The sequence below is a fragment of the Limanda limanda genome, chromosome 10, assembly GCF_963576545.1.
Source record: "Limanda limanda chromosome 10, fLimLim1.1, whole genome shotgun sequence".
Classification (NCBI taxonomy): Eukaryota; Metazoa; Chordata; class Actinopteri; order Pleuronectiformes; family Pleuronectidae; genus Limanda; species Limanda limanda.
Genome location: NC_083645.1, coordinates 12,941,403 through 12,962,809, shown reverse-complemented (window position 1 = coordinate 12,962,809; position 21,407 = coordinate 12,941,403). Strand labels below are relative to the sequence as shown.

The following is a 21,407-nucleotide window of genomic DNA, read 5'->3' as shown; positions in this document are numbered from 1 at the left end:
CTCCTCTCTCTCTCTCTCTGTAACGTTCTGTCTCTTTTCTCTGGTTCTCAATCCTAAAGAAAAAAAGACTTACACCCACACAGCCACAGTAAAACACAGCACAGCAGTTGGATCTGCTCTGTTACAGTGTATTGCAGTGTAATCAATGAGTGGGAAAACAAATTAAAAAATACGGTCCATGAAACAAGGCCCTTGAGCTTTTACTCAAAACAGCCGTCCTCTGTACTTATCATCGTGCTTCTATGTTTCCAAGCCCATGTCTTTTTCTTTTTTTTTCTATCACCACACATTGGCGTGACACTGCAAAGCAATTGCCACTCTCATTCTTCAGGTCTTATCATTCGTTGCATGCAGTGTGCACAGCTGAAAACACTGTGCAAAAAGGGCATCTAAAAATACATGAGCTGCTGCCATGTTGATTTTTTTTTTCAGGAGTGAGGAGTCAAGCGAGGACGACCGCGTCCTCATCCTGTTTTACAAGAGTTCCCGCTGAACCCTCCTCTCGCACTCGCTCCCTCTCTGTCTCATTATCAGCCTGTCGATCGGATATCTCTATCACCTTTGGGATCGTTAGCCGCTGCCTGCAGGCTCGGTGCACGAAACCCACTGAGGCAGCAGCATCTCCTGCAGTACGTCCCCGTCTGCAGCAGCGTCCTCCGCCATGTTGATGAAGGAGCAGAGAAACCGTCTGAGGGGGGGGGACACCGTCACTCTCTCTCTGATTAACTGATGTGAGATTGAGCCCTGTGGGCAGGGGCCAAAGGCTAAGGGGGGCATTCTAGGTGGTCGTTTAGAGCGCCACCCTCTGTTGGGCTGTTTGCCCCTCAAAAAAAATCCAACATAATAATTTATCCAAAATATTTGCTGAGTGCTTTTCTTTCGGGAGGGACCAAATAAGAAAGAAAGAAACCTGTCTGTGCAGCTGTCTTCAGTCCCGTGACGAGACAGACACTCTGACAGCGGCAGCAGGAAGACACTAACGTTAATACTGGTGCATGCACACTGTAACGATAGTCAGTTACACACTGTACAACCACAGTTATTTTTGAGTTTTTACTGTGTATTACTGTGTATTACTGTGTGTTACTGTGCGTTACTGTGTGTTACTGCATGTTACTGTGTGTTACTGTGTGTTACTGTGTGTTACTGTGTATTACTGTGTGTTACTGTGTATTACAGTGTGTTACTGTGTATTACTGTGTGTTACTGTGTGTTACTATGTGTAACTGTGTGTGACTGCATGCAGCCACTTTGCAGCATCTGCCCATAGTTTGCAGGTGAGGCATTTAAGGGAAGCTACGAAAGTACCAATAACTTCAGGCAACGCATTTAAGGATCATCTGTAACTGGGTAAAGTACATAAAATATCCTGTGTTACACCATTTTTATTAACATTTTCTAATTCAGTCGTGGATTCATTGAAGCACGTTGGTCATGTTTTTAACACAAAGCCTGACTCCTCACATCTGGTTTCTGCCACATCTATTGAAATGTCTCCACCAGTTCACTGCTTTCACTAAACACAGTGTTTATGTCAATCTGGATTCATTACAGCCGTAACAACTAAAGCACTATCTTCAAGCATAGCCAATGGATCTTTATTAAAAAGGGTGAGTTTTATTTCATCTACTTTTATGTTTTTTATGACTATGGGTAGAGCGATAATAATTATTTGTACCATTAGAGTAATAAAAGGCTGATTTGGTCATTTAGGACGCACACTATTTATTTTCTGCCATCTGTCTAACAGTAGTCATGTGTGTCCATGGTTGCATAAACCACCGAAGCATAAAGGCTGTTGTTGGTATAAGCTACACAGCTACAGCTAATACAATTGACGATGGCTGGGTCAGATTTATAGTTTAAATGATGAAGTATTTACAACGGTCAATAATAATAGTAGCACCAAGGCGATGGGGGCCCCCAAAACAAATTCTGCTTTAGCCCCACAAGGGCCAACTCTGTCTGTGGGAACAATCTGAACAACATGATCGTTTTAAAGAGTTTATTCATCAGTTTGCTGTAAACGCACTTTCAGCGACGGCCCTTCTGTATTTTTCCTTTTGCTCACCACTGGATTTGATGCTGCTGCAGGGAAACGTCCTTTGACATTTTGGTAACAAGAGAGAGTGTTTGGTGTGTCACACATGCACGTGTTGGATTCTTCATGATTGCGCTCATAGCTCTTAAACTGTTTATTACATCAATCAATCAATCAATCAATCAAGTTTTATTTGTATAGCCCACATTCACAAATAACAATTCGTCTCATGGGGCTTTAACATTGTGTGACATCCTCTGTCCTTAACCCTCAACAAGAGTAAGGAAAAACTACTAAAAACCCTTTTCACAGGTAAAAATATGTAGAAACCTCAGAGAGAGCCACATGTGAGGGATCCCTCTCTCAGGACGGACAGAAGTGCAATAGATGTCAGGTGTAAGAAAACATCATCAGGATTTTTAGCAGCATCCATTAGGCTAAACATTTATCACATTATTTTTACATGATTATCAGTACTTTTTATTCTTTATCAAAAAAGGGACAATGTACATTAAACAACAATGATTTAAATCGTCAGTTTCTTTGCCAGATGTCGATAATATTATGAAATAACAAATTCTTTTAACAAATTACTGAATTATGAAGATCTCAGGACACTTGAAATTGTTTGTTTAAATGATATTTTATTAGAAATTCAAAGAAACACAGAAAAAGCTGAAATTAGATTTTCTTTTTGCTTGAGAAATGACTCATATAAATGACTAATTATCAACAACATATTACGATGAACTGCCTTAAGATAGAAATCACTCCTTCATTCCTTCACACATTTCTCCATATTTTTGTGGGAACTCTCAATCATTTCCACTATAGAGGGCAGGGAAAGGGAGAGATTTTGGACAATAGTTGCCAATGTCATTGTTGCAGTTTCCCACAACTGCAGCAAACAATGTTTGCATCTTTAAACGCAGCGTATTATTCAGTCTCAGAAATAGAAAATGATGGAGACTCACATACATTTTGATTCGTCATAGTACTATGGTATTGAAGTGTCCCACAACAGTGTGACAGTGCAGCGTGCACGATACCAGGACCATGATACTGAAGCAGCTAAATGGAATTCAGCCATCATCCATTTTATTAATTATTCCTGAGCTTTTCCTACAGTGACATGTAAAATGTGTGCTGTGTAAAACAACCGTGTATGTGAGTGCATGCGTGTGCGTTTGGGGGCATTAAGGGTATAGAGATGCACAGAGAACACCTGGGCCTGCATGCTGCCTCCTGGCTGCTCTGGAAAGTGGCAGCATAATTATGCCCTCGCAGATGGTTCTGTTTACCTCCGCTCGGACATCAATTGGGCTTAAAGAGGGATGCACACAAAATACGGCTGCCTCCTCCCATCACGCTCACCATAGTCAAAGTTACTGTTCAAAGAAAAGCAGATCTGCAGCGTGGACTACTGCCCTGCTAGGGAGTACATTTTTTTTAGTGACGGGGAAAGCTGTTGTAGTAAAAATATGTTCTGCAGCAACATCAGGCAGAAGAATGTAATTTCCATGCAAGCAAAGCAAAATCCTAAATCTGCATGTTCATCCTGATATCGTGCTCAAGTGTAAATGAAGAGAATCAGACCAAAATATGATCTGCACGTTACAAAATTAAGACAAACTCTGCAACACATACATTTTGACATCTTTGACTAAATATAAGAGTGAAACCCCCGTGTCCAAGTGGCTTTAAAAACCAAAAGATGTCTTTCTCAAAGTCTAATTTCACCCCTGGAGTAAAATGAATTTCTAAGCAATAAACAAAACATATAACGTGCGATGCACTGAGAGCTTTTTCTCCTCCTCCTCCTCATGCCAAAGATGCAGCAGGTGAACAAAGCTGCACATAACCGAGAGACAGGCTCGTCCCATGCCGGAGCGTCGGCCTCTATAAGCGACCTTCACTCTCCTTGTCGGCACCCCTCACAAACTCCATTAACGTCACACACACGACCCAGTGAGCATCAGGGAGGGAGACATCTTGTGGAGAGCACCAACATTTTTTTTAAAAAAGGAAAAGGGAGAAATAAAAATGCATGACAGCAATGAACATACAAATGTAGATACAAACAAGAAACGGCCAACGTATAAAAGATCAATTCAGGTCGCACAGTGATAGAGTCTCACTGCAGATCTGTTTCTGGGCTAACAAACCCCCATTAAGAAACTGACAGAGAGACAGGGAGTACATTTGTGTTTCCCTGAGAAATCTGACAGGCTGTGGTTGCTACAAGACCTCCATTGCAACTACATCAGCCGTCACAAGCTACCAGGGAGGGAGCTGCCAATAGTCGAGAGAGCACAATGCTGCTGTTTGCAGGTTCAGATCTGAGCAAACCGCTTCTCTTCCATAATGAAACCGCCCACGACGATCCGCCAATTTTCATTTTCCTGGTTTTAAAAAGGCATGTTGTGCACTTTTTAGTATCAATGTTGTGTTTGGGGTCTTTGAGACCCCACTTTAAAAGCAAAAACAAAAAGTCTTTGTGTGGTTTTATCACCTTGATATCTCATCCATTTTCATACAATTTAAATTGACATGTTCTGATTGATAGGATTATGCATCCTACACATCTTAAATCCAAAATAATTTTGGGGGGATTTCCACAACTGTTTATTGTCTCTGGTATGGAGGTTATGTTTTCATCTGCTTTTGACTGTTTGTCTGTTTTATACCAAAAACTACTGAACAGAATTATACAAAACTTTGTGGAGGGATGCAGTCTTGATCAGAAAAAAATATATAGTTTTAGGTGCAGATCCATGATTTTTATTATGTACATTCCCTAACATTTTGAGATGTGTGTGGTTGTTTTTCAACATGTTAAGACTGATATCTATGAGTGTGTGTAATTTGGTGCAGATGTAAATACAAATCTGGATCCAGTGAATTTAAATGTGGTTTTATACAGGGACGGTTGGGCCTTGGCGGAGGTTTGTGCTCTATTCTAGTTTGTAAAGGTTTTATTATCTATTAACATCATTTCAGTCAGGATAGCATGTACTTATTTGTTTCTTTGTTTGTGAATGACTTTATGACAAACAAAATGTATTTAATTTAATGCAAACAAAGTAAAAAAAACGTCAGATCATGATATTTACGTTAATAAATCAATTTAAGCATGAAATATTTTGTCTTTGGTGACATTAAATTGCTTTACATTATTGTCATTTCTGTATTTTGTCACATTTTTGAGATGCTGCAAAGGACAGTTTTACCCCTTCTATACATTTCTTGATTTCTAGATTTGTTCATACTTTTGAAGCTCTAGCAGAATTTGTAAATAAAGTCAAATTCAGGAGAGCAAATGGGTCAAAGATAATATGTTATAACCACGGACTGTTGGTGTAACAGTTGCTATGTGTACTGTCCCCGGCTCTCTGCAGCCTGAGTGGACCAGGCAGACGTTAGCCATATTGCCAACACTTTAAACCACTGTGTCCCGCTGCCGAGTTGTGCGGGTGAAGCAGGAAGAATCTGCTGATAATAGCAACGTCGTCTGTGCTGCGAGGAGACAATTCGACATTTCGGCTATAACAAGCTTGTCTGGAGCCATCGCAGCCTCTCCCCTGGTTTCCCGTCCACAGGCTGGAGGAGGCGCCGCGGAACATCCACTGGTCAGGCTGAATCTATTCATTTGTTGGGCTCTCACTGAGTCTGGTTAAGTACGGGCTTCAAATTAAATGTTAGGGGTCAAGGGGGAGTTAGTGCATTCTGAGTGAGTCGCTGGCCGTACACGTCCTGAGGGAAGTGACAATTTGACTCTTTCCAATGGGTCATTTTTCTGCTACTTAGCTTCAGTCGGGAAAGAGCCGGACAGAATCATTAAAGGAGCCATCATCACATTAAAGGATTTTATTGGAATCTTGATCTCTCTCCTTTTTTTTAAACATGCACAGATTTTTTTTTTGTCATCCTACCAGCCACAATGACCGAACATCACAAACACTTTGAACTAGGCCCAACTTCGTCTTGCATCTCGGAGCTCTGCAAATTAATACGGATTCATTACTATTAATCTGATTGATTAGTTTTGATTAGCTGCATTAGCGGATATGAATTCCACAACACCATCATTAGATTTACTAATGTAATGAATCATTGAATGAATTATATAATAAAATGATACAGGGCTGCAGAATGTTTAAGATATGCAAACATTTAAGACATCTGACCGTGTGCATTGATAACATGTTTGCATCCACAAGATTTTCACGTAGTTGTACTATTAAAAATCATATTCTGACACTGATGGCGTTTCATCTTCAGATTAACTCAGTCTCCGTTGACTAAACATTATGCAAAGAACACAGCGTGCATGCAAGAAAGCTGCAGGATTATGAGCTGTTCTTGTGCTGTAATTATGCTGCTGACCATATTAATCTGTTGCTCTGTGTCCACTCAGCATAACCAATGACATTGTTCAGGACAACCTGTATTTTTGTCTTAAGCTTTTGGGAAAGCTCAGCAGGGCGGGCAGAATCGAAGCAGCACTAAAGGAAATGTTTCCTTATATTTAAATGATAAAAAATGTGGAACAGCCACAGTTCGGTTCCATACTGAGTCTTTGCTGTGTGTCTTCCCCAGTGATTCAGATTCTCTCTCCCCTGTTTATGCTGTTCTATCAGCAGATGCCAAAAGAATATTTTTAATAAAATGTGTGAATATATACTGATCGACCCTGTACCCTGGTTTTAATGGTATGGCTTATCAGTATATATGAACATATAGTTGTAGTTGTGATTTACATTCATCATCTTCGGGATTTCCTCATAACGTCAAAATATCATCAAAAAGGTGAAGACAGAAGAAATAATTGTGGGATGTTCAACGACAACCTTCACCTGGAGATGAAATGTTAAAAAACCATGAAAATCTCCCTGGGGAAAAAAAGAGGCCCTATTTGCTTTTCCTTGACTTCCCTAGATCCGCCAAAAAAAAAAGAGAAAAGAGGCTGCGTTGTCATGGCAACACTGAGTAAAAATAACACAAGCTTATTTTCCACAAGCTGAAAATAAAATGGAACAGGATCAGTTTGGACAAACAAGATCAAAATGGTTGCTAATTCACAGACACAAGGAGCCGCATCTCCCGTCACACGGGTGCAGTGCAACGCCGGGGCCGGCGCCGCGTTGCCTCTGGTCATCGGCTGCCGTTATCTGACGGCCAACTCCCCTTACTCATGTAAAGAACCCAGCGCTTGTCAGGATAATGATCGTAATAAAGGGAACGCTCACGGCCCACTAATTCCTCCATCCCAGAAGCCACCACAGCTGGTTTGTTTGAATCTTTTAATTCACAGCCAGCTAATTAACATTCAGAGCGCAGTATTACAGTACATGCAGTGCCTCTTAACCACCACCAACCTCAGGTATTTTACATGTAATTAACGAGCAGGATGAGGAAAAGACGAGCTAAAAATACTAATTCACCTCCCTCAGTATTCCAGCCTCAGAGCGTGTGCTGCTGCAGCTATACTCAACATATGGGTGGCATGCTGAAGGTGTCATTATGCAGCAGCCATGCATTACTCAGACAACGGACTCCACTTGCATTTAATCAGCTGCGGTGGCTGCGAGCAGCTGAACAATTTTTCAATGCACCGTAACCAGGCCTTTGGATCTGTGACTCTAGCGGAAAAAACAAAGAGCATTATGCAAATGAGGTTCCAGCTGCTAAGTGTGGAAGATGGAGTGATGGAGCGAGATGTCAGCGCTCGATGGACGGACTGATAGACAGATAGACAGGGATGAATCCAAGAGGTGGGGGTGTGTCTCGACCTTGATATAATATCTGTGCCATATTTTGCACTGACCCCAGTGAGTCAGCACAGCCCACCCTCAGCGAGGATGTGTGGTCACACCTCAGACTCGGAGGACACTTCCCTCTCAAAATAGCACATTTGTAATGTCATGCAGGCCAGGCTGGTGCCAAGGCGCGGACTGACCTGCACATTTTTTTTATTGCCCAACAACATGGCTGACCTTTGGGGCCCCAACAGGCCGTTGTTGTGTATCTCTCGAGAACGCACAAAGACCAAAAAAAAGATCCCGAAGTGGCAGGTGAGCGTGTGAACTGACCTCATACGTGTGCATGTTCTACAATCTACAAATCCTGTTACGTGCTCAAACTCCATCATGCTTCATGTGAGCGAGGAAGAAAGAAGACGCCACAATCGCTCCAATCAGCGTCGACCAATATGCAGAGTTCATTCTCCACCAGAGGCATTTTTATCTTTAATTAGAGGAGCGAGCAGCTGTCTAACCTGCTCACTGCCGCGATGGCAGGCCTGCACACACACACACACACACACACACACACACACACACACACACACACACACACACACACACACACTGATCACAAACACACACATATATCCTTTCGCTTCTAACAGCAGATTCATCAATATTCATTCAAAGTCAGTGATCGTTTGGAATAATGTGTAACTGGAGCGGAATCGGTTGGTGTCACAGACGCGAGGTTTTCGTTTTCTTGAGAAGCCGTGCAGATTAATTTTGCTTGAAAGGTAGCTTTATTTCCATTTTCATTCTGATTCAAACCCCGTGAGCTCATGGCTGGTCAATGTTTTAATCAATATACGCATTTAAATAAAGGTTTTTAGTCAAACTTCTCTCGTCGCTCTGCTTTAGTTTTCCCCAGAGAACGTTTCAGCTACAACACCACACACACTGGAACTGACTCAGCACTTTGTCTCTTCACTGTGCTTTTTGATTCTGATTACACGTTCAATATATTTGTGGCAGCAATATCATCAGTTACAGCACGAACATTTTCTGATTTTCTTCGTCTTCTGTGATTTTAGATTTGGTATCTTAGGGTTTTTATTGTGACTAGGGAGAGACGGGACAATAGAAGATTTCATCATGGACACTAGAAACTTCTCCTGAGTATTTATGTTTACTTTGGCACAGACCAAAGGATTAATAGAGTAACTGAGGAGATAATCTAGGTGCAGCCATAAAGACTGTGTAGATTTGCTGTAGGGCCTCAGACCTCTGGAAAGCAACATGTCAGGCACCCAATACAAGTTCATGCTAATTCTAACACACAGATAAATGATCTCTTCCAAGGAGGTAATGTCTTCAGCCCTGTCAGTTTGTTTGTTGGTTTGTCTACAAGGACAATTATGCAATAAATAGTCGACGGATTCCCCAAAACCTGTTGCTTTTAGTAAGAAATGGTCCAGGAATTGTTATCACCTTCTTTAAAATTGTGAGACAGTAGGTTTTTCAACATTTTCACCTGTTTCCCAGCTAAGAATTCATGGATCTGGATTAAAAAAAATACTGGTGGGACTGCTGGGCCTTGGCAATGTTATGCTGAGTGGCATTATGTGTCATGGATATCCAAATGTTTTAACACATTTGTCAGGCTGAGTTTTGAGGAAAGACAATTTATCTGGATGAAAATGTGCAGCCGCAAAAAATGTATGTACCGGATTCAAAGGTTGCTTCTGGGCCTTGTGGTAACACAGGGGTCTGCAGTGACTCTTCCTCCGCTTCCACCAGGATTTAGTCATCATCAGAGGAGACAGTGAAACTGATCACACCTTCACCTCTCTCACCACCCTGCTCTCCACCAGCTCCATCCTCGCCTCCTCTCTCCCCGTTGTTCCCAGCTCTTTAATCTTGAGAGTGGCCGCCCCTGTTGAGCACGATCAAAGCAGCCCTGCTCCGAGCACAGGTCACCAACTTCATCCCCGTGTTCGTCGTGCACGGTGATATTATTGATTCCACCGAGATCAATCTCATCCACTGCTGACGCCCCCCCCCCCGTCCCCCCAACCCCACCCCCTTGTCCATTGTACCAACCATAGCTGGTCAAGAGGAAGAAAGGAGGAGGAGGAGAGGATGTTGACCAGTTATGTAAGTAGCAGGGAGGATTTTTCACAAGTTAACAACAATGTGTGGAAAACAGGTCCACTGAGGTGTTGAGATGTTTCTTTTCAGAATTTTTGAACTTTTGGTCTAAATGTGTGCGTCGTGTCAGAGGGAATTCTGTGCAGATCTGGCAAGGGGAGCTTTTCTCTGAGAAATGAGCAAGATGAATGCTCTTTTATAGCCACAGGGAATTGCATGACGTCAGCTGCCATTCACTGTTTGTGTTTTGTTACACACACACACACACACGCACATAAACGCACACACACACACACACACTCACACGGTTGCATGAAGCAGTGTTTTTTTTCCAGATGAATGCTTGCATAGATGCTTAAGTGAGATAACCCTTTGGAGCAAGGCAGAGGTGGATTACATGGCTGCTGAGCCCAGAGTCACAGCCAGGGATCCAGTCAATGTGGTGGGAGGGAAGGATGGAGGAGGGAAGGAAGAGAGAGACAGACGGACGGACGGACGGACAGAAAGAGAGAAAAACATGGAACAAGGGAGGGGTGGTGCAAAAGCAAAAGCAAGTGAGGGGGTTTCTATTTTAAATCTCCCCGGACCCCCAAGGCACTTCCGCTCTGTCTCCGTCGTCCACGGAAATAAATAATTTCCATCAAAGGAGAAGCTCTGACCATTCAGTGCTTCTCCAAAACAAGCTGCTGCTCCTGCCTGCTGATAACTGCCCAGCGGACATTTCAAAAAAAGCAAAATCTGACATGCAAAATTAATCAGACTTCAACTTTTTTTCAAGTCTCAATTAATAATAGAAAACACATCTCCAGCCATTCCGAGTGGCAAACTTGTTTTTCAAGCGCTTATATAACATCTCTATTATGCTGCTCCTTGGAGAGGCTGCTCTGTAAATGATCCGCTCTCACACTGAATCCTCTGCAAGGCTTCTCTTCTCCAAAATCCCAATCGCAACAGAAAACACAAGGAATGGCGTGTGTTTCAATGCAGTGTGTGAGTGAATGCATGCACCACTGGGGAAGCCATAGCGTCAGCTGTGTGTCTGACTGTCACACGGATCAATAGGTGGTGCTCTTGCATGGGCTGCTGAATCCCCCCACCCCCCCACCCCCCCATCCTCTCCAAGTCCTTCATCCCTGTGCACCACACGTCAAGAGCCAATTGCTGTTTTTGTATATTTCTGGTTGCTGTTGCAATGCTGTGTGACCAGACATGTATTATTAACAAATTGCTTACGTCATCTGACAAGTATGAGAGGGGGTTGATCATTTACGTAGAAGATGATGAGGATGAGGATGAGGATGATGATGTGATTGGTCGAAAAGACTCCGAGTGATGCCAGTTTGGAGAAGAGGATATTTTTTTTGTATTTGTAAGTAACTGCATGGAGCGATAGAGAGAGGAGAGGGGGAGACAGAGAGGGGTGCGTGTCAACAGAATTACACCACCGAGGCTTGAAGCAGTCACACACACACACACACACACATACATGCACTCAAAGACACACACACACACACACGTCCGAGTGCGCCAGTGAGTGTGTGTTTTGAATTCAAATGCTGCAAACACACCAGAGCTGCAAATGCGGAGACTGGAGAGGAGGAGGATGGCGATGATGCGTTTTTTTTTTTTTTTTTTGGAGGGGGGGGAACGGGGAACGGAAACCTTCAATTATTATCATGTTATATATTCACAGAGGTGCCTCCTCCACCCTGCCTGGCACAGGTTATCCCGGATCCCTCTCGCACACACATTGACCCGTGATAAGAAGCACACATAGCCCCCACTTGTGCCGTGCGCAATTTGGCACCATGAAGCGGGATAATAATAATAATGATGGTAATAATAATGATGGCGATACACCTACCATGTTGACTTCAGAGACCATGTCTATGCTGGCTATGTCAATATTCATCCCCACGGCCACCGGTGCACCTGTGAATTGGGGAGAAGGAGGCGTTAATACAACAGATGTGGATCATTCTCCCATCATGTAAAAATTTAACAAATTCGTGACGCGCAACACAAGCAGGTTCCTCTCCGCTCGGCTCGCCTCCACCTACAGGAGACTGGAGCACCATCAGCCCCGAGCAAGACCGATCCTAGCCATGTTTTAAACCTGCAGATGCTGATGTAAATGTCATATTCTGTGAGATAATCAAACATTGATCGATCGCGTTAAAGAGCCTCCTCCTCATCTTAATGAAAAGCGCACAGCAGCTTCGCTCACAGCCTAATTGGAGAGGCCTATTTGGCTTGTGAATGGATGATTATGTAAATTAAAGCAGATTTTGCGATTCATTACACATGTATTGCGCGTCAAGGAGGGCGTGAAACATGGCATTCCCTCTTTTTTCCTTTCGTTTTTTTACCTCCGAAATCTGGCCTCAACCGAATGTCGTATCCTTTCATCAGTCTGTCCACTGTTTCTTTGACCAGCGGCATATTGCTCGGATCTTTGAGATCCTTCGCGCTGCATGGGGAAGGAAGGGGGGGGAGAAAAAAGGTGGTGTGATGCAAAATAGCTCCATCAACATCAGGCGCCGTGCAGGCACTATACGTGACATGCAGGGTGAGGAAAAAATGGACATGCAGACGCTTACCTTTGAGCCCAGACGAAAGTCACTAGCAAGGAAAAAGTCAAAATCCCAAAGTGGTTTTTCCTGATCCTCCCCATCGCAACAGTTTTTGAGGCGGTTTCGGGATGCGAGTGAGGAGAGCGCACATCCAACTTCCTCCAGACAGCGCAGAGGAGCCAATGAGGGGCGCATGCGTGCAGCCAGCCCAACATCAAAGTGTGGGGACTGATGATGGTGGATGAGCAGTTTCCATTGCAGAGGAAAATATTAAAGGGACAAGTGGATGTGCGTAATGAAGAAACAGACGTTCTGAAAAGCGAGGAGTGAGGAGAGCAGCGACGAGTGTGAAATTCGGAGCTTGTTTTATGGTCACGTGGCAGAGGGGTTTGTGTGTACCCTGACAAGGTCAAACATCTGGACGCACATGTGTCAAGTTTAAAACAACTTTATTCCCTTTGTGTTCACGCTATCAGACATGTCAAGTGGCTAAAAAGAGAACAACCCTCCATCCAACACTTCATATGCAAACATCTGAGCCAAACAGTCATGTGTCATCCATACAAAAATAGAGCGTTAATGTCAGCAGCACTCAGTCAGAGGTTTTATATCCCACTCTTCCCCTGTAATGTGTGTGCATGCAGCAGATGTGAAAATGCAAAAAAGGCAGCATCAGAGCGCCCCTGCACAAAGGTGGGATGGAAAAACACAATCCCACCACTCATTTTCCTCAGGTTTGAGTGCACGTTATTTGAAGCCGAAAGGCGGGATGCAAGCCACCTCTACATTGCTTTTGATCTTGTTGTAGTGGGAGCTGCACTTCTGTAGAGGGCAGGCTTCTGGAAGCATTGGTTCACTGTTGCATCACCACCAGTTACAGCCATCATAGATTATATCATCCACTTCTATTTGATGTCTTTCTTGGTGTGTGTGTGTGTGTGTGTGTGTGTCTTTGAATGTTTGTGTTTGTGTGTGTCATGCATACTTGTATGTGTGTGATGTCTGTCTCGGTCCAGGGCGCTGAGAAGTAGTCGTGTGTACAGTACATGTTTAAAGTGATTGAGGCCCGTGAAGGGCAGCTCTTCAGCGACTGAGCAGAACACAAGTGGGCAGTGGTCACAGCCTGTGAAATGAATAGATGTGCGGCAGGAGAATAAATGAGTTTCTGATTCATTTCCTCTGTCAGACGAGAGCAGTGTGAATGCTGAGAGATTGTTCACACACACACAGAAAGGGGGAGAGAGAAAGAGAAGGGGGGGGGGTGATGAGGGTGAGGTGAGGCTGGCTGGATGCTGAAGGTCTCTCCGGCTGCACGTGCCCTTTTCCAGTACTTCTCAGTTTTTAAGATCCATGTCGCTGCAAGAGTAAAACACATCACAGCAGAAAATGTGAGGGGAGCATGCAGACGCCTCTGTTTCCACATTTAGAGTCCACGCTCTGTATCTGCAGTATACTGCACAGCCCAAGCTGCTGTGCCGCGCTCCCTGTCCTCTCAGTGCCTTCTTCAAAAGTACCAAAGATAGAGAGAGACGTGGTGGAAATATGGAAAGGAATAGATATGATGCAGCTGTTCCCGTGCCCTCCATCTTGTCACTCTCATTATTCTGCAGAACCTTTATAAACAAAACAACCATAAAAATCCTCTGACAGGAACATGAGAAGCATGATGAGCAGATTTGCACTCCCCAGTGTTATGTAACACATCTCTCCCTCCCTCTCTCTCTCTCTCTCTCTTTCTTTTTGCACAGCATCTCTCTTTCTTTCTTAGACATGGAGCTTTGTGTTCTAAGTGGCTCACTCATAAGCTGCAAAGTGAATAGTCACTTTTTTTCATATGGTTAATGTACAAAGTATAAGCTCTGGTTTACTTTGCTCATGTCCACACAGTGTTGTCATTGAAACAACTGGCTTTTACCATCCTTCAGGTAAACCTTGTTTGGAAACATAGGTAGAGAACCTGATGCATATTTCTGCTGCTAAAATTAACTGAACCCTCAGCCCCGTTTGTATTGTAAATCTATGATGATGATAAAAGCCACGGCGCTGGCGTCAGTGCAGCAACAACGCCACCTAACATCATTCTCCTCTTTTTTTTTTTCCGCCTACAACTCCCGGGGCTGTTTCAGCATCAGAAATTATTGATGTTTTTACTGCCTGGATAAAAGTCTTTCACAAAAAACTGTGGGTATACTGTTCCACTGAAGCTATCCTAATTAAAGAGGAGTGAGAAGACAGGTTTGTTGCTCTTTGACATACTAAGTAAGTAAATGTGTATAAACATCCTTCGTCCCATGTCAGAGTTTTTAGATTTGTACAGAAATTCCGGAAAAATATATAAATAATATTAGCACATAGTATGTATGTTTTGTCAATGGCTCCAAACGTAAGTGTTTGGGATGCCCAAAGATTCTGAAATAAATGTAACGATCTACAAGAATAAAATATTTTGTGTATATTTGAAATAGAACAAATTTAGCGGTTCTTATTTTTCTCTGGTTCCATTTTTTTCTTGAATGATATCTACATCTAAATTTTATTTTATTTAAGTGAAACCATCTGAGAAGAGGCATTACCGGTGATCATAATCGACAATATTCAAGGTCACAAAAACAAAGGTAGCAAACTCCATTGCCTACAGTGGAAGAGTAATTTCAAAAGATAAAGTGTGAAGAATTGTGTATTGTCTTTTTATGACTCGCCTTTTCTTTTCTTTTTTTTTTACTCTAGAGGGGATATCTGCCATGAGGAGGGGGGGGGGGTCATTTATATCTATGACACGTGTCCACAGCTTTAACTGTTGTTATTATTTTAAATTCAATCAAAAAAATCTACTAAAGTGAGTTTTATTCTGAATTTTTCTCTGTGTAAATCCATCCCTCAATACTTTATATACCATCTTGATCTGCCTGTGGAACTCATTTGTTCCAACTTATATTCAAGGGTCAATATTTAGGTCAAATAATAGTTGAGTCGAAGTCTTTCCAAAATCGACAGGACACTGCAGCCAGACACTATACCAACATCACTCTGGAGTAAATAATACATTTGTTGGGGTCTATTTTCCGCGTGGATTAAAACACACGGTGATTTAGTATCTATGGTTGCGGGATGGTGCCTGTGGGAACCACTCGAAATAAACTACAGTTCCCAAACCTATCATAATGATCTGCAACTGTGTGCTTTAACACAATGGAAGACACAGACAATATTCCTGATTCCTGATTCCTGACTCAATTCCTTGCAATGTTTTTTTAAATGACAAATTAATACAATAAACCAGTGCCAGGACAGATAACTGAATGAAGTTTGTGTACCTGGCACTCTCCATGTTGTCTTGGCCCAGGTACATGACCCAGTAGACGAGGTTGAAGAGGGCGAAGGTCAGGGGGAAGAGGATACGGGCGTGCTTGTCGATGGGGCTGGTGCCGGCCAACTGTGGGATCTGAGGAAAAGCTGAGCCCTGCTGGAGAAAGATGGGCATTGGCGGAGCTTCTCCTGGCTCACTGCGGCACACTGAGTGGTTTCTCTTCTTCAGGCCTTCCCGAGGGCTGCTGTCCGACTGCTGGGAGGGGGGCGGGGTTGATTTGGAGGGGAAGCAGGATCGGGTAAGATGGGGTTAGAGAGGGTTTTGTGGTGCAAAGAGAGGGAGAGAGAGAGAAACATGTGAGGAAGAAATGTTTCAGCTCTGCAAGGACACACACTACATGTTCATTTTAACATGGAGTCATGCATACAATGTTAGAAGTAAAATGTGTGGCATGCCAACGTCCCTATAGAGCGCGACAGGTAGTTTGCTGGATGCCCATAGGATGGTTGGGAGATTATGCAGGGAGGAGTGCTGGAGTTGCTCTCCTCTCGCACACTGAGGCTATTTTTAAAGCATCTAACCATGAGCCCTACATGTGAGACAGATCCCAGGAGGATGCTGTGGTGGCTTACTGTATTAGCATAAAGCGTATAGCAGAAGATGAGAGCACTACAACAGCACATATTACTATTTAATGGGTGGTGTGCCCTGAATGGCAAGAACAGGAAAGACAGGGCGACTACTTGGAAATGCATAGAAAAAAAATCCCGACTTCCATATCTGTAGCGTTGATTTCTTTCGCTCTGCGTCTGAGTCGGAAGCTGCCGGCTTAGTGTTCATTATCAGCATCACTGCATCAAACTCTCTGCGACACGGAGGAGACTCTGGATCTCCATTCACCATTAGCTATGTAAATTAGCTATGTAAATGCATTAGCGAATCTGTGTATATAAAATCATGGCGTCTTAAATGGAAATCACACACCTTGTTAACGTGATAGCAGAAGCTGAGCGCATTGCTTTGACTCAAAGTTAAGGAAAACAGTTAAAAAACTATTACAACACCATTATTCTGTTTTTTTTGTTGTGTTTTTAGCAAGATAAGACGAAGGGCATGACCCAAGGAAGAACCCACTGAATTTTGGTGCTAATTCAGATCAGGGGGTGGATCGAGGAACTTTATTTGACAGTTCTTCGGCTGATAATTATCAGTTACCTACAGGGGACTTTTGTGATGTGGCGGAGGTATGTGCTCTGCTGACCTCTGAAACGTCCTTTTAATGCTGACAAATAAGAGATTCATTTCTAAGATTTCTTCTAATATATTAAAGTGTTCAAAAATGTAAGATCGATTAACACTCTCATGTCGGTAAACCAGATTATCTTAGCTTAGCATAAAGAGAAAGGGGAAAGAGGGGAGACAACTAGCCCAGCTGTGCTATACGCTAACTAGCTGCTGGACATCTTGTATAACTGTCTGAAAGAAAATGAAAAAGCCCTACATTTTTCCAAATTTCAAATGATTCCTTATGCTCATTTGCTTTTGATGTCTTTTTTAAAACATCATAGTCCTCCCAGAAATACAGTTATTACTCTTTCTTACAATGGTCTCTTATAATTTCCACAGACTTTCTTTTACAAAATATGTATGTTGTTTTATGAGTAATATCCGAACTGGACGAGCAGTAATCACGCAAACTTAGAATTGGTATGAGGTGAAGAGACATCTGGCATCCAAAGTGATAAACTGATTTGTGTTTTATTAACGACTGTGAATTTTCAGCTGGTTATTATCCTACGTTATTGACACTGATGTTTTTGCCTGTACAAGATGTTTTTATCTCCATTAATCTAGTCCAATGGGGCAATGGTTTCTTTTGACAAGAACCCCCAACTTTCTGGGCTGTCACTGATGATGCAACAGTTTTCACCTCATCAGTGACATCAGGTACAGTTTAAAAATAAATGGGGACTAATCTAAATCTAAAACACTTCACATTCGACCCTGCACTTCCTACGGCCCTTTGGCAATAAGTCTGGTTGTTGAGATTGGACAAAGCATTTCTGGATCTATTGATAAGATGAAGTTAGATACTCACAGAAACTGTGTCGTCATCGTCGCTGCCGGTCGCCAACACCTCCAGCTTGTCTTGTCTGGTTTTTCGTTTAATCAGACGATTGGCCTGCAGCGTGGCAAAGTAGTTTACTGCCGCAAACTCCACCAGAGCTGATGCCACGAAGGCAAAGCACACAGCAATGAACCAATCCATGGCGGTGGCATAAGCCACTTTGGGAAGTGACTGACGGGCGCTGATGCTCAAGGTGGTCATGGTCAGCACTGTGGTGATGCCTGGAGGAAGACAAACATATTTATGTACTCTGACAAATGCCACAGATGTATTTTAATATTATTCGTGGACGTTAATTGTGGGATTGAGGACCGAGGGACGTACCAGCCACTGTACGTGCCGGGACGGACTCCTTGTTAATCCAAAAAGAGACTTGTGACAACACAACAACCATTATGAGGGGGATGTAGGTCTGAATGAGGTAGAAACCGAGCTTCCTCTGGAGGTGGAAATGGATCACCTGCACAGAGTAGTGACCTGCAAGATAAACAGCACGTGTGAAGAGAGCCACCCCGAGGGACAGAGCAGGGGAGCACAGAGCGGATGCCCTTGCCTGCCCTTGAAACTGAAGAGCTGCTGAGAGGGACGTAGGGATACTAACGCTGCTGTTACTGGAACAACAATGCAGCTGACTGCGAGACTGCATGTGAGGGAAGAGAAGAAGGAGGACGAGAGAGACCGGGACCAAAAAAGCGAGGTGGGGAAGGAGAAGGAGGGAGCACCGCAGACATTTGGAAAATGGGATGAAGTCGGGAGGAGGAAGGAGAAGCGAGTGAGGAGGGGGCAGAGGGAGAGCATGCAGTGTCACTGTGCGTAACACTGCCCTGCTCCGTATAACACATGCATGCAGACATCCACAGAGCAATAAACGCGCACACACAGACACACACACAGAGGCTGTCCCTCTCGCTCTCTGGGTTTTCGAAATGGGTATCATCTCTATGTTTTGGAGCCTGACTCCTTCTGTTCCTCTCTGGTCCAGGAATATGCTGGGTTCACAGCAGGGGATCACTTCTTCCTCTTTTGGTGAAAGGAGAAAATGCACACACACACACACACACACACACACACACACACACACACACACACACACACACACACACACACACACACACACACACATGCATACACACTACTCAATCCTCTCTGCACTCTGCCAGTGCATTCATGGGCTTTAAACCCTGTAGTTCTTTTTTAAGGCACACCACACGCATTAGGCCTTGACCACTTAAGCATCTTAGACGGCTGCTCAAGGAAGTCTTTGCTTTTATATATCAGCTCTGCCGTGGGAGAGTAACGGGCACGAGTGCAGAGTTTGGAAACACTCATTTGACCTCTTTCTACTGGCAGATTCAACTCAGGAGAATCTTTTAATTGCACTCAAAGTGCTGGAGCAACTGCAACAGCGTCCTTTTGAGAAAAGCAAAGCAAAAGAGAAATGTAAAAGTATTACCTGTATTTGATTTGAATATCTCACTGGACAAAGTCTGTCCCACAAGGTCGTACTGCAGGAGACTCATGGACTCTTTGGGACAATCGACAGATAGTACTGGCCCCTTCTTCCAGGTGAAAATGATCTCACTCCTCGTGTAGGCATCTGCAAATGTAGGCATCAAAGAGATTTGAAAAAACACTTCAAACACTTTGTCCCTTTTATGAATCTGCACATTACAGGACATTATTGTTACCTTGATTATTATGTTTTAAATTCTGTCTGTTTGTTAGTTTGTGAGCAAGATTATGAAAAAACTACTGAATGGAATTCCATGAGACTAGGTGGAAGTATGAGACATGCACCAAGAGAGAAGCCAATACATGTTGGTATGGATTTGAACAAAAAGGTGGATGCAGGATTTTTATTTTCCCATTCTTAAACATTGCAAGATAGAGCTGTTTTTTGACATTCTCACCAATTTCCTTGATCTTTATGATAAAAATCTGACATATTTAGAAAACTGTGCAATTTAGTGCAGCTCAATTGAATTTGCCTTGAAGAGTCCCATTCTAGATGCCTCTGTTTGTGAACACATCCGTCATTGTTCCATACTTACAGCTCCCAAATCTTAGAGGACAGGCGTGGCCGTCCATGGGGAAGTTGACCAGACTCATCGGACACTCTGCGCTGATTGTCAGTCTGACACAAAGATGACACACGGAAATCAGTCTGAGTTATACATTTCAGTGAGAAAGACACCAAAAACACCAACTGTAGTATCATACATCACCTCATTGTGTAGAGGACTGTCCCATTCTGCATGATGCGGAAGAGCTTGTTCGGTGTGGTCATGTTATGGGAAATGGACTTTTTGGAGTTTCTGAAAAAAGTATCAGGAGTCCAGATCTTGTCCACCATGCGATTGTTCAGTCGCAGGATCTCAGTGGGGCCCTCGAACTTCAAACGCTCATCAACCCACATCTGGCGGAAGAACATGTCCATGGTGTACTCCTGATGCACGGACATCTGATATTAGTGACAACCTATCATATCATATCATATCTATAACAGTGCCGCAGTAAAATTCTCAATTCTAAGATGCAGTCAACACAATTCATCAGCAACTGTAATCCTGAGGATACATTTCGTCTTGCAGTGGAAGGTTGGGAGAAATGATGAGGTAATGATGGATGCCACTCATCGCAGATGATCATTAATCAATTCATTCAGCCATTTCTTCTGTCTGACATGTTGTCATATTGATTTAGAGGCCATCAATAATAGAGTTATAGAGCTGGTCAAACAGATTAAAGCTCATTAGATGGTTTCATGGCAGATTGCCCATGAAGCAGGCCTTCAGTGGTCACTGAAGCGCTGTCGTCTCCCACAGTCAGCACATATACTTCTCCTCACAGGAGCAGTATCTTACCATCCTAACATCTGAAACAGGCCCGAAGCTGGTGACAAAGATGTCTGTCTTCACCTCTGTTAAACCACCTGCAATAATAAATAACAGCTGTACAGTGCACGCTACAGCAAAGAGGTACAAAAATAACATGGCACAGTGTACTTGTATTAAATATTTAAAAGGTTGTGCTGTATTGTGCCGAGGCAAGGCCTCAGGAATAAAAAGCTTTAGGATTTGATATTGAAATTACCTCCAGATCCAGGCCGCAGTCTGTTGTCATAGCCATCCAAAAGTCGATCCAAAATGCGAGTGATGTTTTCTGAGTAAACCTTCTCATTTGCAATAACACTACCGAGGCTGAAAATAAAATAAATAAAGTTAAACTCACAGACTGAGGGTCCCGTGACCCATGTTATAATAAAGAGGAGGACTTACCTCATCCAGCAGAGAAAAGTAACCAAAAGCAATGTCAGAGCAGCCATCCTGGGTCGCATTCAACACCAACTTCACATTCAACTGTCTGATCAACTCATACTTAATAAAAGTACAATGTGAGAGCAGTTCAGGTGGTGCGCAGGAGTGTCGAGGGGCTGGTATGTATGCATGAGGACACACGAGGC

The 21,407-nt window shown here is 43.2% G+C and overlaps 2 protein-coding genes across 5 annotated transcripts in view; both read right to left on the bottom strand.

Annotated features, from left to right (window-relative positions):
• The window catches only part of gabrb2a (gamma-aminobutyric acid type A receptor subunit beta2a), a 29,892-nt gene extending 17,282 nt beyond the window's left edge, over nt 1-12,610 (bottom strand). For all 4 annotated transcript variants that reach the window (XM_061079419.1, XM_061079417.1, XM_061079418.1 and 1 more), the window contains exons 1-3: nt 12,537-12,610; nt 12,306-12,406; nt 11,801-11,868 (exon numbers count right to left, since the gene is read on the bottom strand). In XM_061079419.1, the coding sequence (XP_060935402.1) occupies nt 11,801-11,868; nt 12,306-12,406; nt 12,537-12,610 (243 nt within the window). The remainder of the gene's footprint in view (nt 1-11,800; nt 11,869-12,305; nt 12,407-12,536) is intronic.
• A 1,233-nt stretch (nt 12,611-13,843) lies between these two features.
• Nucleotides 13,844-21,281, bottom strand: gabra6a (gamma-aminobutyric acid type A receptor subunit alpha6a). Its single transcript, XM_061079118.1, has 10 exons — nt 21,223-21,281; nt 21,038-21,144; nt 20,809-20,876; nt 20,170-20,390; nt 19,996-20,078; nt 19,398-19,541; nt 18,269-18,421; nt 17,915-18,165; nt 15,824-16,068; nt 13,844-13,865 (listed from the first exon to the last, which is right to left on the bottom strand). Exons 1-10 carry the CDS (start codon nt 21,279-21,281, stop codon nt 13,844-13,846), a joined length of 1,353 nt encoding a protein of 450 aa, XP_060935101.1.
• Between the last annotated feature and the right edge of the window lie 126 nt (nt 21,282-21,407).